This window comes from Saimiri boliviensis, chromosome 2 (genome assembly GCF_048565385.1).
Source record: "Saimiri boliviensis isolate mSaiBol1 chromosome 2, mSaiBol1.pri, whole genome shotgun sequence".
NCBI lineage: Eukaryota > Metazoa > Chordata > Mammalia > Primates > Cebidae > Saimiri > Saimiri boliviensis.
The window spans coordinates 14,889,268-14,906,949 of NC_133450.1; the positions used below are offsets into that span (position 1 = coordinate 14,889,268).

The window sequence follows — 17,682 nt, forward strand, 5'->3', positions numbered from 1 at the left end:
TGGGTCTGGCGTTGGCTGGAAGTTCTTAAGCATTATCCTTGCCCTGTGGCCCTGAAAACTCTCAGGGTAATTCCAGAGGAATCGCGGCTCATTGTTCTCCAGAGTGGAAAGAGGAACTGCGGTGACTACAGTGGGGAAGCAGGAGAAGGAAGCCAGCCTCTGCAGCCCCCTGCTTTGGAATACTTCCCATTTGGTACCTCTCCCCTTGGGTGGCATCTTGTCCCTCGGCTGGGGACCTGCATTCTGTGCAGCTCTGCCTCATTTCCACCTGGATAGACTGGTGACTTAGGGGCACGTTACTCAATGTGTGGACACTTTAGAGTAGACTAAGAGAGGGAAAGAGGTAGACCCACTCAATCCATAGACCTTTTTGTTTTTTTGAGATAGAGTCTTGCTCTGCCAACCAGGCTGGAGTGTAGTGGCACAATCTCAGCTCACTGCAACCTCCACCTCCCGGGTTCAAACGATAGTTGTGCCTCAGCCTCCAGAGTTGCTAGGACTACAGGTGTGTACCACTATGCCCAGCTAATTTTTGTGTTTTTCGTAAAGATGAGGTTTTGCCCTGTTAGCCCATGCTGGTCTCAAACTCCTGACCTCAGGTAATCTTGCTGCCTCAGCCTCCCAAAGTGCTGGGATTACAACAACCACACCCAGCCTATAGACCTTTCAAAGCCTTTAGCAGCTTGGCGCTGATAGTTGACGGAACAAGTCTGGTTGGCTGTGACTTACCATAGAGGTTGGGGGTGAGTGGGCAGTAGGAGTGGCTTACCTTGATGCAGGCCATGAGGGGTGCGTTGACTTTTGAGATAATAGGCAGCCGGGCGCAGTGGTCACACCTGTAATCCCAGTACTTTGGGAGGCCGAGGCAGCAGATCTCTGGAGGTCAGGAGTTCGAGACCAGCCTGGCTAACATGGTGAAATATCTTCTCTACTAAAAACACAAAAATTGGCCCGGCATAGTGGTGCACACCTGTAATCCCAGCTCCTCGGGAGGCTGAGGCAGGAGAATTGCTTGAACCCTGGAGGCAGAGGTTGCAGTGAGCCGAGATCTTGCAACTGTACTCCAGCCTGGGCAACAAAGCAAGACTGTCTTAAAAATCAATCAATCTACCAATAATAAAATCAAGTAAAAGTCAGTCTGCTTTTTACTATCACCACATGCCAGCAATTCAAAACAATGTCAAATACTGCTCTCTTCTGGAATGGGCCCCTCTCCTCGCTACTTGGTACACACTGCTGCTCTGTTACCTCGAGGGCCTTACTACAGCTGGAGTCAGCTGTGTGGATCTGCATCCTAGCCCTGCTCCCTGGCTCAACTGCCAAGTCACTTAACTTCTCTAAGTCCAGTTTTCTTTCTTTTTTTATTGGCTTTTTTTGGGGGGGACAGAGCCTTGCTTGTCCCCCAGGCTGAAGTGCAGTGGTATGGTCACAGCTCACCGTAGCCTCAAACTCCTGGGCTCAAAGCCATTCTCCCACCTCAGCATCCTGAGTAGCTGACTGCAGGCTGTGCCACCTTGCCTGGCTTTTTTTTGAGACAGTCTCACACTGTCACCCAGGCTGCAGTGCAGTGGCATGATCTTGGCTCACTGGAACCTCTGCCTCCTGGGTTCAAGTGATTCTCGTGCCTCAGCCTCCCAAGTAGCTGGGATTACAGGCTTACACCACCATGCCTGGCTAATTTTTGTATTTTTAGTAGAGACAGGGTTTCACCACGTTGGCCAGGCTGGTTCATACTCCTGGCCTCAAGGGATCCACCCACCTCAGCCTCCTAAAGCCCTGGGATGACAGGCAGAAGCCACCTTTACCTTTCCAGTTTTCTTCTCTGTGATATGGAACTAAAAATTATACTTGCAAATATTTTAAAAGAGGATGAATATGAAATTAGCTTATTAAGAGAAAAACTGGATGTAAATGTTGTAATGTTCACATTGCTGTACAAAATCTATCCCATGGTGTGACATTTAGGTCATGCCCTGGTTATTCACCCTTGACTGTGAAGAATTTAGGGGGTGGGGATTAAGCCAGGCTCCTCCATGAACCTTAAAAGCTGAGGATAGGGACATTTCTGAGCACTGAGAAGCTGTTCTAGGTGTACTCCTTTTCATGTGAGGACTGGGCAGACAACTAGAGAGCCCTTATGAGGCACCACCTGGGGGCCTGACAAGTTTGGGAATGAGGCCCATCTGCCAGTGACACTGATCTCTACACAGCCCACTCAGTCCTCCTGGGTGCTGAGTGAGTGAGGAGCTGAGGCCTCTGCCTGGGAAGATGGGTGTATTTCTGACAGAATTGCAGGAGAGTGTGCTGGCAGAAGTGGGTGCTTTCTGTGTCTTGCAGATTTACTGTCCCTCATGAAACCATCCTACATGACTTCTGTAAGCCAGTCTCAGGCACAGAGTTCCCACCCACCCATGCCTCATGCTCTTCTGCAAGGCTGGATGGTAAAGTCCTATCTCAGACATTATCTCATGATTTCCCAAACAACCCTGGGACATGGGCAGGGCGGGTGTAATCATCCTTATGTGACAAAGAAGGAAACTGAGGCCTGGGGAGTTGAACAGGCTGCCCAGGGTCCTGGCTCATGAGTGGTAGGGCTCTGACTAGATTCCCAGTCTCCTGACACCAGCCCAGAGTTAGGGATTTGGAGAGTGAAGGGAAGGGCTTCATTCCTGTTTAGAGTTATCCCAGGCTTTTTGGAGCCTTCTGACAGGAAGCATTTTTTTTTTTTCTTTGAGATGGAATCTCACACTGTCACCCAGGCTGTAGTGCAATGTGATCTCAGCTCACTGCAACCTCCACCTCCCTGGTTCAAGCAGTTCCTTGCCTCATCCTCCCTAGTAGCTGGGATTACAGATGTCTGCCACTACTCTCGGCTAATTTTTGTATTTTTAGTAGAAACAGGGTTTCACCATCTTGGCCAGGCTAGTCTTGAACTCCTGACCTCATGATCCACCCGCCTCAGCCTCCCAAAGTGCTGGGATTATAGGCATGAGCCACCGTGCCCAGCTGACAGGAAGCTGTCTAAGGTGACTTAAGGTGGCAGATGGAGAAACATGAACTGAAAAGACAGCTCCTTGCCAAGCCCATGAAACTCTGATAGCAGGTCAGGACCAGGAATTGGACCTTCTTGTTACCAGCCCTGTGCTGCAGTCGACCATGCACAGGTATTGATTGTTGCTATGAGAAGGGGGCGGGAGGGGGCAGAGATACTGGAATATGTGTGCTTTGCATATGTGTACCAGATTCCAGTATTCCCATACTTTTTAGTTTCAGGTTAGCAGTGACCTTCATTAGAGGTGGAATTGCTCCCCTCTGCTCACTCCCTGGATATCATTCTGCGTGCCTCTGTCCTTAAAGTGGACAGGCCCTCGCCTCCGACCCCTCATCCCTGTAGTCTAGCTGGCGACTTCTGTACTTCAGGGTCTCAGCTTCTGGCTGCAGAGCCTTCTGTGTGCAGACAAGTGCCCATCACCATCACTGTCTTCATCTGCCCTCAGGTTGGCTGGGCCCTCTGATGGGCATACCAGAGCCACATCAGGTTCTGCTTTTGTGCATCTGCCGAGTACAGTGGCCAGGGAGTGCCTCACTGCAAACTTTCACTCCTGTTATCCTCCAAAATCTAGAGTAAGCTGTCAGATTTGTAAATTTGTAACACAGCACTTAGACTGTTGAACCCTTCAAGCAAAAATCATGCTGATGGGAGAGACAACCCCACCCCTCTGATTCCCTTTCTTTACTTTCCTGAAATGATCACATCAAAGAACTATAGGGAAGTTTAATACTGCGAAGGAAGAAATAGTATGAGTAACAGTGGTATAGTTTCTTCATTTGCGAAATGGAGATAAAAAAGCTGCTGTAAGTCAGTATCCTTCAGCCCTGGCTGCATGTCAGAGTTACCTGGCGGGCTTTTAAATAGCCCTGTCTTCAGGCTGCAGCCCAGACCCAGGAGATCAGAAACTCTCAGACTGAGACTTAGACATTAACAGTTTTAAAATTCTCCAGGCAATACTAATGTGTGGCCTGGGTTGAGAGCCACTGCTCTAGGATTAAAAGAGTTGGCTAATTGCTTGGAACAGAGATGTTTTCACATCTGGCTGTGCATGGGAATCATCAGGGGGTGGGGTGGTGCTTTTAAAATTAAACTGAAGGTGGGTGGTATGGCACACGCCTGTGGTCCCAGCTACTTGGGAGGCTGAGGTTGGAAGGGTTGCTTGGGCCCAGGAGTTGAGGCTGCAGTGAGTTATGATTATGCCACTGCACTCCAGCCTGGGCAACAGAGCCAGACCCCATTTCTAAACATAAATAAAATTAAACCAATTCTCTGGTTACACATTCCAGACCATTTGAATCAGTGACTTATATCTCCGGGTGTTTCTTACTCAGCCTTCACATGAACCACTTATTAGTACCATGGGCCAATATTACAAATATTTCCAGTCTTCATAATTCTCTAGCAGGGAATCCTGATTCCCATTTGACAGATGAGAAGATCTATGTTCAGAGCAGGTAGTGACTGTTCCCAGGTGAAAGCATGAGTCCCTGAGACCAGGACTGTCTGACCTTGAAGCCTGGGGGCTGAGTCTAGTAATGGGTGTTCTCCTCTCTTCTGGAAACAGGCCGAGGAGAGGGGGACACTAGCCAGCAGCCTTGGCTTTCTCTGAGGCCCCCCTCCACAGGTTGAGCAGAGGGTCATGCCCAAGTGCAGAGAGGTGAGGTGAGTGGTGTTGTGTGGTATTTGGTGTCATCTTAGTCACCCACTCTCAAATTCCTCCTTTGGGGAGGGGAAGATGCGGGCCTGCCCCAGTCACCACTCATTGCCACAGTTGTCTCGAAAAGAGAAAACTTAGGCTGGAAAAGCAAACATTCATTTGCTTTTTGAGAGTCTGAGGAATTTTTCAGGCATGTGATATAGAAAAAAAATCCCTCTGTTTTCCTCATAAGACAAAGGGGAAACAATGTCAAGGGGACCTGAAATGCTTAGCTCTAGTTTACAGAAGCTCTTCTGCCCCTTCACAAGTCCTAAAGCTGTCAACACAGTGCAGGGCTGGGAGCTGGGGGATTTGGATGCCAAGCCAAGCCCTGCACCACCACCTGTGTGCTCTGTAAACCTAAATCTATCCCTTACCATCCTTTCCCCACTGGTCAAGTAGGAACTCAGGGCTGCTGTGACAAGGTCACAGGGACTCTGAAATGCCAGACCCTGCCAGCAATCCCTTGAGGTGTCAGAAGGAGAGGAGAGCCGTGTGGCTGTCTTGACCCTGAGACTCACAGCCACGTGGGCCTTGAAGCTTGGTCAAGTGTTTGTTGGCACCTACCAAGGCACCTGCTGTCCCCGAGGCCCAGAGTGGCTCCAAGAGACCATATGTGTTAGAGATCACACTGAATGTGTTCACTCTGGCTCTGGGAGGCCTGGCTCCACTCCACCTGTGTCAGCCCCTAATGTGTGGATGGCTCAGAGCCAGTATTTGGAGCCTAAATAGCTGAAACTTTAGAGTCAGTGGACAGTGTAATATAAATTTGGCTCCACTAAGCCTTCTCTGCCCAGTCTAGCCTCCAGGGTCTTCTCCCTCCCCAGAGCTCCATCTGTACCCATTGTCTGTGCCTTTGGTCCCTTCCGCATAGTGCTCAGCACAGATCCTGGCACAGAGTGGATGCCCAGACAGTGTTGAGTGACTGGAAGTTGAGGGGAGGGAGAGATGCATGAATCTGGGAACATCTCTGAAGTGGCTGCCATGTAATGCTATCTCAGTGTTGGCCTATCTATCTGTTGCTTGCTCAATTTGACTTTGTTGTTGTTATTGCCACTCCGAGTATTTTGAAGACTGTCTCACTGAGGATGATGATAATGATGACATGGTCCAGATGCAGTGCTGTTTTTTGCGGTTGGGGCAAATATCCCAAGCATTTCCTTGTATGTAACTTTTACACCAGAGCCACTAACAGCGTACATCCTAAGTCTGGAATCTGCTGTCCCCTTATTCAGCCATTAAGCTGAACCAGAACACTTTCTGAGTTACCCAAGCAGTGGTAATTTTGGGTAGCAAATACCCTCCGAGGCCCCCCTCCACAGGTTGAGCACAGTGAAGGGTTTCCAAGCCCAGCCCTGGGTGCTAGTGCCTGAAGGGGACTAACAATGGTCCAGCCTTGCTATAACTATCTTTGGCTTTGTGGACAGCTTGTTGGGTATTTGACTTTGAGGCTTGGCTTTGCCATTAACTCTGCAATGACCTCAGGTGAGCCACTTGGCCTATCCTTCTGCCTCAGTTTCCTAATTGTACAACTCTCTGTTCATACCAGGTCCTCTCACTGTGATGCTCTCCCACTATGATGATTAACCTTGTTAGGCTGTCTCCTCCCCAAACCCCACCCAAACCCAGATCCCCACCAGCCCCGTCTGCTTATGCACATTGTGATTTCATCCGGTGGATCCTAGACTTGGGTTCTAGTCGAGACTTTGCAATGACAAGGCTGTGTCATCCTGATCAATAACCTTTCTGGGGCTCAGTGTTCAACTCTGCACACTGGGACTAATACTAACATACATTCCACATAGAAGGTATGGACGGAAGGGAAGCCCAGTACCTGTCCCATCTCGGCCACAGGTTGTCATCCAGATGGGGATGCAGACTGGAGGCATGATTTGTCCTGTCCTAGAAGAATCACTCTGAATTTGTGTGACCTGGTAGCTGGCAGTGGGGTCACTTCCCCAGTGAACCCAGTGATGACCTAGTCTTGTGGGTCTGTGTCCCCAGTGGTCAGTTCGCCATCGTGAAGAAGTGCCGGGAGAAGAGCACGGGTCTTGAGTATGCAGCTAAGTTCATCAAGAAGCGGCAGAGCCGGGCGAGCCGGCGTGGTGTGAGCCGGGAGGAGATCGAGCGGGAGGTGAGCATCCTGCGGCAGGTGCTACACCGCAACGTCATCACTCTGCACGACGTCTACGAGAACCGCACCGACGTGGTGCTCATCCTTGAGCTGTGAGTGGGGTCCCCAGGACCTGAAGGGTTAGGGGGCAGCAGGGGCAGGCAGGGTGGTGGAAGCTCTAGCCACAAGCCCCAGGGGGCAGCAGCAGCCAGGGCTAAGCTCAGCCCAGAGGAGGTGAATTCAATGGTGGGCAGATCCCCTCTGCCTCAGTTACCCCTATCCTCCTCCTGCAACTGAGCCAAAGGAGAGGCAAGCTTGCTGAGTAGCTGGGGCAGAGGGCGATGGCCTAAGTCTGGCTTTCACTGGACCGTCTGATCAAAGGGAAGAAATGACTGCGCTGGGGTCTTTTCCTGGCTGGAGAAGCATGTGGGAGGGTCAAGGGGACGGAGGGTGGGATCAGGCCAGGGGAGGCTGTCAGGGAGGGATGTGTACTATGAGGAGGGGCTCTGTGAAACTCTTCTCTGGCCCTTTCCGGGGGAAAGTCCACTGCGTTTGCGCTGTGAGTGACACCTTTATTGTTATAATAATAGCTATTATTGAGAGAGCCCTATTGTAAGCCAAGAATTTGCTAGGTGCTTTGTATCTGTTGTCTTGTTCAATCTTTAAAGACTATGATGAGGGGAATGTCTTACTAATGCAGAGAGGTTATTTTGTATTCATTGTGCAAGCCAAGTACTTCTGTACCTTATTTAATCCTCATAACAATGCTGTCACACAAACACTCTTATAATCCCCATTTTATACACAAGAACACTGAGAGGCCAGGTCACTTACAAGATCCTATAGCCAGGAAGTGGCAGGACCAGGACTCGAGTCCACATGGCTTGTGCAGACAGCTGTGAGTGTGAGGCGGGTTGGCCTTATGCTGGCTTAGCAGAGGAAGACTTCACAGTACATGATGGAATTTGGATAGATGGCCCCAAGACTCTAGGAGTTGGCTGGCCACAATGGTATCCTCCTGGGCAGGCGGGGCTCTGGGACAAAATAGAGTTTGAGTTGGGTTGTGGCACAAGTCACAGTGGCTCTGTCCAGTCAAGCAGCAAGGCCCATGTAAGGAATGTTCTGGCCAGGCACAGTGGCTCACACCTGTAATCCCAGCACTTTGGAAGGCCAAGGCTGGCGGATCACAAGGTCAGGAGTTTGAAACCAGCCTGGCTAACATGGTGAAACCCCATCTCTACTAAAAATACAAAAATCAGCCAAGCATGGTGGTAGGCATCTGTAATCCCACCTACTAGGGAGGCTGAGGCAGGAGAATTGCTTGAACCTGGGAGGCAGAGGTTGCAGTGAGCGGAGATCACACCATTGCACTCTAACCTGGGCGACAGAGCAAGACTCCGTCTGGGGAAAGAAAAAAAAAAACCAGAATGTTCTGCGCCTCATAAGCATGTATGTATCTGCCTGGCAGCAGGGGAGTGACAGAATCTGTCTCAGGAATCCCTGATTTTGTGCCCTTGGGGAAGTCACCTCAATTTCCTGAGCTTTAGATTTCATCTGTAAAGCAGGCAGCCATCCTTAACCTGCGTACAGCCTGAGGGGACCACCTAACATTTGAGATCATTCTAATTTGAGAACTATGCTCTGGTATTGGCAGAATATAGATTTAAGTAGCAGATGGGCATTTGCATACTCTTGCATTCGATTCTTAAATTACCCATCTCAATGTTTAAATGTATAGAATTGCCTGTGCTCTCCCCTTCGCTAGCTCCCATTGTCTTCTGTGTTTTTCCCACTGACCTTCCAGCTGGTTGGATTAGTGGGTGCCTGCCCTGCCTGACCCAGAGAGAAGCTGAGGGTCAGAAGTCAGCATGTTGATTCCCACCAGGGAGTGACAAGTGCACCTTGCTGGAAAGGCTGAGCCACTTCTTTAAAAGTCTATCATGAAAAAAAAAAACCAAAAAACAAAAAACTAAGCAGGAATGGTAAAGAAATTACATTTATAATCCTACAACCCAAACACAGCTATTTATGTTTTTCTGTGGTTCCTCTCAATCTTTATCCATTTGTATACAATCATTGTACTTGTATAATTTCCTGCTCTACTTTCCCCCCCAGTTAATGTAATTCTAAAAATTGCCTTTTCTCTTTTAACCGACTATATGTTTCACTGAATTGCATACCAGTATTTCCCTTGTCTTAGTCCATTTGCTGTTGCTTACAATAGAATATCTGAAACTGGTTAATGTATAAGGAAAATTATTATTATTTCTCACAGTTAAGGAGGCTGAGGAGTCCAAGGTTGAGGGTCCACATTTGATTAGGATCTTCTTGCTAATGGGGAATTTCTACAGAGTCCTCCAAGGCAGCCTAGTGCATCACATGGTGAGGGGCAAAGCAGGCTATCTCAGGTCTCTCTTCCTCTTCTTATACAGCCCCCAGTCCCACTCCCATGATAACCCATTAATCCATTAACCTGTTAATCCACTAATGCATGAATGGATTAATAAACACAGAGTCCTCATAACCCAATCACCTCTTTTTTTTTTTTTTTTTTTTTTTTTTTAAGGTAGAGTCTCGCTCTGTCATCCACGTTGGAGTACAATGGTACAATCCTAGCTCACTAAAACCTCTGCCTCCTGGGATCAAGCTATTCTCCTACCTCAGCCTCCTGAGTAGCTGGGATTATAGGCACCTGCCACCACACCCAGCTGATTTTTTTGTATTTTTAATAGAGACAGGTTTCAACATGTTGGCCAGGCTGGTCTCAAACTCCTGACCTTAGATGATCTGCCCACCTTGTCCTCCCAAAGTGCTGGGATTACAGGCATGAGCCACAGTACCCTGCCTGAATCATCTGTTAAAGGCCCCACTGCCTAATACGGCCATATTGGGGATTATATTTCAATGTGAGTTTGTAGGGCACAAATAGTCATAGCATCCCTATTGTTGGACACATGGTTTTAATTTCCTAGCTTTTAACTATTACAAATTTTATTGATGAAACAACTTTCTTTCCATAATCTTCCCCTTTCCTTTTTAATTATTTCAGCAAAGTCCTCAGGATTTAGCTATGACTAGGGCAAAGGCTGACATTTTTGGGGCTCAGTATCCTCGCTTTCCAAGGATAGTACTGGTTAAGCATTACTACCACAGCATAGGAGTGTTGCTGTGTGCCTATGGCCCTGCCAGCCCTGGGTCATTTGTTTTGAAACAGGTTTCATTATTTATTGATCTTTACAGCTATAAATTGATACTTTCTTATTGTAATTGGCACATCTTTAATTGCTGGGAAAATTGCTTGCTTCTTCCTGTTTGCAGAACCCTAGGAGTCGATGGGGGTGGTGGTGGGTGGCAGGTAGATGCTCTTGAGATGTCCATGTTTTTCCCAACGGGGCTAATGGTCAGCCAATAGTTATGTGCCGGCTTCTTGTGAGCTCAGGTGCAGCATCTGTAACATCACTTGTCATGCTGGCGCTCCCTTGACTTGCTTGGGCCACTGTGCTTTTCAAGTTCTGTCCAGTTTCTGTCTCCCCCTTCACTTCCAAGCTGTCTCATTGTTCTCAGGGTGCTTGTCTATGGAATGCTAAGAATTTATGAGATTGAAAAAGACCCAAGAGTTCTAAAACTGTGCCATGTATGGCCAGGGTCTGAGAGGGAGGACCTCCCAGGAAAGGAGTTTCTGGGCTTTTGTTTTTGTTTGTTTTTTCAGATGGAGTCTTGCTCTGTCACCCAGGCTGGAGTGCAGCAGTGTGATCTCAGCTTACTGCCATCTCCACCTCCCATGTTCAAGTGATCCTGGTGCCTTAGCCTCCCGTGTAGCTGGGACTACTGGCATGCGCCTCCATGCCCAGCTAACTTTTTCGTATTTTTAATAGAGGTGGGGTTTCACTATGTCAGCCAGGCTGGTCTGGAACTCCTGGTCTCCAGTGACCCACTCACCTTGGCCTCCCAAAGTGCTGGGATTACAGGCATGAGCCACCACCCCTGGCCTCATGGGCTTTTGTGCTTAGACTTAGTGACTCCTGTTAGGCTGGTCAGAAGTCTTTGGCCGGATGGTCTCCACTGTTCCCTAAGAGGTTATTGAGTTTGCTCAGTGGGGTTAGTATCTGCCTACTTAGTTGAAAGCTGCCAAGTTGCAGGTTTTATGAATGAGTCCACCCTGATCCACGGTCCCTCTCAGCAACTGTTGTCTGGTGCAGGGCTTCCTCCTGCTTTCTGCTCAAGTGGCCAGCAGTAGGAGAACATGCCTGGCCCTGAATTAAACCCCTTTCAGCTGTTATTATCCCATCTGTGACTTCCCTAGAAGCAGCTGCTCTGGTCATGACTGTTGAAGGCAGGACTCGGAAGGATTTAATTGTCTGTGTAAGTTGACTTCTGTATGAGGTACAGAATATATTCAAAATCTCCGTAGCTTAACTCATGTCACATGTGGAACTTGCCCTGAAAAATGTAAGTCTTCCTGTGAAGGTTGGACTGGCCTCCCACTGCAGGCCCCTGACTGCTCTGGGGCATCCTTGATTCCAAACCTGTGGAAAGCAATACCTCGGTGGTTGCATGCCAGAGAACTGCCTGGCAGAGTGCTCCAGGGTAGCAGTGATGCTTCCCAGCTTCCTGAATTGAGCCCAGCCTCCTTGGCCCAGCAGCTCTGGCAGCATCTTTTCCCCATCGCTGCCTGTGCAGGTCATTTGTGCACACTTTCCCCAAAGAGTGTGAAAAGCATTTCCAGCAGGCATGCCACCCTGCAGGGTGAAGGAGGCAAAGGTCAGATTCGCAGGAAGGAGATGATCCTGGGAACACTAGAAGAGATGAGGCCCGGCTGTTAGGCTTTGCTTTTCATCTTAAAGCTAAAGAGATGTGGTATGTGAGAGGAAGGAAACTGGGAAGGAGATGGGGAGTGGCTCCAAGGCAGAAGTCTAAGACCTCTGAGACCAAGGGCAGAAACTAAGTTGTGGCTAGAGAAACAACACCCAGGCTCCTTGATTAGACCTTGAAAAGAGGTGACTGAGCGTTAATGTGAATGTCGCAGCCTAGGTATCCAGGACCTAGACAGTGGCAGGTCATCAGCCTCTCACCTTCCTGAGTTTCTGGGGGAGATTCTAGGGGGCACAGTGGCTGTTCCTTTCTTCATCCCAAGGAGACCGTGTCTCACCAGGTTTCCTGCCCAGATCCCACCTTCAGACAGATGACTGATTACCGCCCCCAAGCCTTCATGTCAGTGGCTTTTGGCAACAGGATACCTCCCCATTATAAGAAGCTTTTACATTTATGCAGCATTTTATTTAAAGTCAGAATTGCAGGGTTATTATTTATTTGGATATTTGCCCGAGGTCGCAGGCCCACACAACCTGGCAGGGGCTGGCAGACTCTGGGAGTTTAAAAGACAAGGGTTGATTTGAGCTGGGTTCTGTGTGTTTCAGAGGGGGCACTGCAGATCTGAAAATTTGCAGAGGGCTCAGGACAGGTCTCTTACAAATACCAAAGCTTCACTGTCTATATGATACAGAATATTCTACCTCATATTGTCATTTTTAATGTTTTATTTCTTTCCTTTGCTCTTTTATTCACCAAACTTCTATTGACTGTCTTGCTTGCATTAGGTGCTGTGGAAGCAAAAATAATTAGCTGGGGAGAGAGGCAGAGAGATAATGAAGCCCACTGTGATGAGGGCACGGATGTAGCTGAGCAGGGATGTCGGACTGCCTGTGCTTCGAGGCTTTCCATTTTGCCTCAGCATCTCAGGCTTCATAATGTGGAAGGATTGTGGTGAGAGGGACATGTAGTGAACTGGGACTGAGAAAACCTGAGTCTAAATCCTGATCCTCCCCTTACTAGCTATGTGATCTTGGGCAAGTCACTTACTCTCTTGAGACCTCAGTTTTCTCATCTGAGAATGGGGAGGGATGCCCCTCAGGGTGGATATCAAGCTCAAGTGAGGGAATGTTTTGGGAAAGCACATTGAACTGGTGGAAAACTTCAAATAAACTAAACTATGTCCCCTTCCACCACTGCCACCCTGATGATGATATTCTACATGGTGTTTATGTCAAGGACTTCGTCAAGGATCTCATAGCGATTTCTCCCACTCCCACCCTCACCTCCAAAGGTGCTAATGGTATCATTTTTTTTCTCACTCCCATTTGACAAGAAAAGCTGAGCCCTAGAACTCTCACATGTGCCACGCCAAGGTGAAGGTTGAGTCTTTGCTGCTGAAGGGTTGGAGCAACCGTTTTGGCCCTTTAACCCTAGCTTGTAGAGCAGACCCAGGGTTATTCCAGCAGCTGGGAGGGCGTTCCAGCTTCCAGCACCTGCCCAAGGTGGGGGCGAGGGTCAGAGTGGGGCACAGGATGGCTTCACCCATGAGACACTGAGAAAATAGTGCACCAGCCTGGACCCCAACACCAAGGTAGCCACCTCACGCCACACCCCGCTCACCCTGAGCAGAGGGGTGCTGCAGCTGTAGTAGATGGTACATGTGCTCATTTGTGCCATCTTATCTCATTCTCTCTTCACCCTTTCACCTTCCCCCTTCTGCCTTCTCTTTTTCCCCTCTCTTTTTTGATGCCATTGATATGTTGGAAAAACCAGGCCACTTGTCCTGTTGATTATCTCACAGTCTGGATTTTAGACTTGTTCCTTCCTCATGGTGTTCTTTAACTCATTCCTCTGTCCCCTGTATTTCCTGTAAACTAGTAGTTAGATCTAGAAGAGATACCCTGCCTATTGGTGCCTATTCAAACCCTGCCTGTTTGAAGGTGGGATCTGGGCAGGAGACCTGGTGAGACATGCTCTCCTTGGGATGAAGAAGGGAACAACCACTGTGCCCCCTACCTAGTAGGAATGTAATATGAACCACATATGTAGTTTTAAATTTCCTAGTCACCACATTGACTAAACAAAAAGAAATAGGTGAACTGATTTTAATAATATTTTTATTTAACCCAATATATATGAAGTATTATTTTAACATATAAACAGTGTAAAAATTATGAGATATTTTACATTCTATTTTTCAAACTAAGTCTTCAAAATTCAGTGTCAATTTTGTTCTCATAGCACATCTCAACTCTTTTCTGAGATAGGCTCTCACTCTGTTGCTCAGGCTGGAGTGCAGTGGCACAATCATGGCTCACTGCAGCCTCAACCACCGGTCATCCTCCCACCTCAGCCTCAGGAGGCTGAGGTGCCACCTAGTTCCAGTAGCTGGAACTACAGGTGCACATCACCATGCCTGGCTAATTTTTGCATTTTTTGTAGAGACAGTGTCTCACTATGTTGTCTAGGCCGGTCTTGAACTCCTGGGCTCAAGTGATCTGCCTGCCTCAGCTTCCCAAAGTGCTGAGACTACAGGTGTGAGCCACCATGCCCAGTCCGCAGCTCAGTTCTTAAGCAGTGCAATGCAATGGTTAAAGTGGAATGCAATTCTCCTGAAACAATAAAGTTGTATTTGATGGAAAATATTTTATACCACTTTAGTTTTTAAGTTAGAATTAATTAAAATTAAATAAAAGTGAAAACTCAGTTCCTCTATTACACTAGCCACATTTCAAGTGCTCAGCAACCACATGGGACTAATGGCTACTCTATTGGACAGCACATATCTAGAACATTTTCATCAATGCAGAAAGTTCTGTTGATAGTGCTGAACAAGAGGCTTAAGCAGATTTAGTTTCCATTTTTTAAGTCACTGCATATCATAATTGTTGCTGTGTACTTCCTATTGCCCTGTTTCACGTCCAGTTCTACTTTTCATGATGCTAAGATTATTGAGTGGGTCCCAATATGCTTGCGGAAATGTTTAAAGAAAGGAGAAAAGAAGATTTTGATGCTTTTTATTTAGGATGTACTAGGGGGCAGGGAATGATCCCCAAAGTTGGGTCAAAGCCATTTTAGCCACGTAAGAATCATCTGGAGCTGGGTGCAGTGGCTCATACTTGTAATCCCAGCACTTTTGGAGGCTGAGGTGGGTGGATTGCTTGAGGTCAGGAGTTCGAGACCAGCTTGGCCAATATGGTGAAACTCCATCTCTACTAAAAATACAAAAATTAGCTGGGTGTGGTGGCAGAGGCCTGTAATCCGAGCTACTCAGGAGGCTGAAGCATGAGAATCACTTGAACCTGTGAGGCAGAGTTTGCACTGAGCCAAGATTACACTACTGCACTCCAGCCTCAGCAACAGAATGAGACTCTGCCTCAAAAAAAAAAAAAAAAAAAAGGAAAGAAAAGAAAAGAATCATGCAGTTGAGAGCTATTCTGCTTGGATTTGAATCCTGACTGTTTACTACCTATGGGACTGTGGGCAAGTTGCTTAACCTCTCTGAGCTTTTGTTTCTTGAAGTGTGAAATAGAAAAATGATAGTCCTTAGATTGTAGGATATTGTGATGATTAAATGAGATGATGTGCATAAGGCATGTAACATGGAGTATGTGTTCAGTGAATATTAACTACTATTACTGTTATTACAGTAAAAATACAGGTTTTAAGGCCTCACTGCTGGAGAATCTAATTTGTTAAAGTCTATGGTGGGACCTGGAAATCTGCGTTTTAAAACAGGTTCTCCCTCCAAGTGATCCCAAGGTCCTGGATCCCTTGGCCTAGATCCCTTCCTGAGATCTTTCCCTTTGGGCCCTTGGCTTTATTTCAGATCCAGAGGAGCACATGCTGGCTGGATACCCCAGCTTCTGTCAGAGGATTGCAAACCAAAAATTAAATTCTAAGCTCCTGAATGGACCCCTCTTTCAGCCAAGGGGATTCCAGAGTAAACCTGAAAACCTTTCAGGCCACGATGGGAAGAGGAGATTGGACATGCCTCATTATACCGTCTGCCCGTTGAAATTCAGACACAAGTGACCAGCATTAATATGAAAGCCATGATCTTAAGACTAACAAAACAGACTTTTTACAGCAATAAGATAACAAATTCCAACCTGACTCTACTTATAACCTCACATGTCAAATAGCAGGCCTTGAAAGAAATTGAAATATTTTACCCTAATAAATATTTTGCCATATTTTGAAATGGCCCTGCAAAGCTGTCTCTTGTGGGAAGAAACTACGTTCTGTGGACAATCTCTGTTCCTTTCCCTGTCTTTTTTGATCCTGAAGAGATTAGCTAAGAGTCTAGCACCTTTTAATAATGTGAATAGAAAATGTTTGCCATCTATTTCCTCCAAGGGTAGCCACCTGTGAGACTTCATCTACTTAATAAAATCCTTGGTCTCCATAACCCTTGTCTTAACCCAGACACTCTTTTCTATTGATTCCAGGTCTTTTGATAATAACTCTTCCAACCAATTGCCAATCAGAAAATCCACCTGTAACCTAGAAGCCCTCCCAATCCCCATCCTAACCTTCAAGTTATTCCACTTTTCCAGATGGAACAAATGTACACCTTACATTTACCGATTGATTCTGCCTGTAACTTCTGTCCCCCTAAAATGTATAAAATCAAGCTTTTACCCAATTACCTTGGGCACGTGGTCTGAGAACCTTCTGGGACTTTGTCACAGGTCTTGGGCACTCATATATGGCTCAGAATAAACATCTTTAAATATTTTACAGAGTTTGACTCTTTTTGTTGATAGGATAAAAAAGTCCAGTGTGGATGCCAGATTTAGCAAATAGAAACCTATTTTATCTGGGAATCCTAAATCTCAGGGGAGATTCTTTTCACCCTGTCACATCAACTATAGGATGCAAGATGTGAAAACGTAGTATCAAGCATCAAAAATAGTATTCTAGAGACTTTAGAGATTAATATAATTAAGGAGGTCTTATATTCAAGTTAGGGGCTGTACTTAGATTCTCTTGAGCCCATGAAGGGACCATCTTTTATAAAGTTAAAGAAAGGTGGCTTTGGGGGCTGTCTTGCCCAATCTGCTTATTTTGCAGGTAATGAAACCAAGGCTTGCCTGGAGAAGGGAAATGAGTTGTCCAAGGTCAGTGGCAAGGCTGGAATATAACCTAGGCCTTTAGTTTCTGGCACAGCATTTGTTCCTCTTTGTCATCTGTCTTAGTCCATTCAGACTCTGGCGTTCTGTCTCTGCCCCCCACCCCAATTAATGTCCTCTTCAAATGTAAAATGCATTCCTTCCATTCCAGTAATTCCAAAAGTTTTAATTAATTCCAGCATCAACACCAAAGTTTAAAGTTCAAAGTCTCATCTAAATATCTAAATCAGATGTGGGTGAGACTCAAGTTATGATTCATTCTGAGGCAAGTTGCTCTTTAGCTGTGAACCTATGACATCAAACATGCTGTGTTACAAAATATGATGGTGGGACAGGCAGAGGATACACATTCTCATTCTAAAAGGAGGAATGGGAAAGAACAAAGGAGTAACAGCTTCTGAGCCAGTACAAAACCTTGAGAATAATCTTTGGCTTAATGCTCTGCCCTCCAGGCCCACGGGGGCAGAGCGGAAGTCCTGCCCCTGCAGCTTTGGGCAACCCTGCCCACATGGCTTTGTTCGCCAAACATTGGCCCCCACCTGAAAGGCAGTTTTCTGCCCAGCGGCCCACCAGCTCTCTAAGGCATCTTTTGAAATCCAGGTGAAGGCAGCCACACACCCACCAGCTTTGCTTGGCACGGAGCATGCCCCACTGTTGCCCTCCAGGAGCCACACCTGCTATGTCTGAGGAGTGTGGCAACAGAGTTTGGAGACGAAAGCACACGGTGGAGGCAGCACTGGCCAGTGGAGGCCCCTCCTTTGGTATCTTTCTGCCCTCTAGGCTCTGGCACTATGGACCTGTGATGGGAGGAGCACCCCTCTTTACACCCCCAGTCTCTGAAATGATTCAGGGTCATTCTTCCATTGTCTTGGAC

The 17,682-nt window shown here is 47.2% G+C and overlaps 1 protein-coding gene across 6 annotated transcripts in view; it reads left to right on the forward strand.

Moving 5' to 3' along the window:
• Window positions 1–17,682, forward strand: part of DAPK2 (death associated protein kinase 2) — a 123,412-nt gene that overhangs the window by 53,218 nt on the left and 52,512 nt on the right. For 5 of the 6 annotated variants that reach the window (XM_039469256.2, XM_039469255.2, XM_039469258.2 and 2 more), the window contains one exon: window positions 6,753–6,974. In XM_039469256.2, coding sequence (XP_039325190.1) covers window positions 6,753–6,974 — 222 coding nt within the window. Of the gene's footprint in view, window positions 1–6,752; window positions 6,975–17,682 lie in introns of those variants that run through there. The other variant, XM_074392840.1, reaches the window with a different exon arrangement.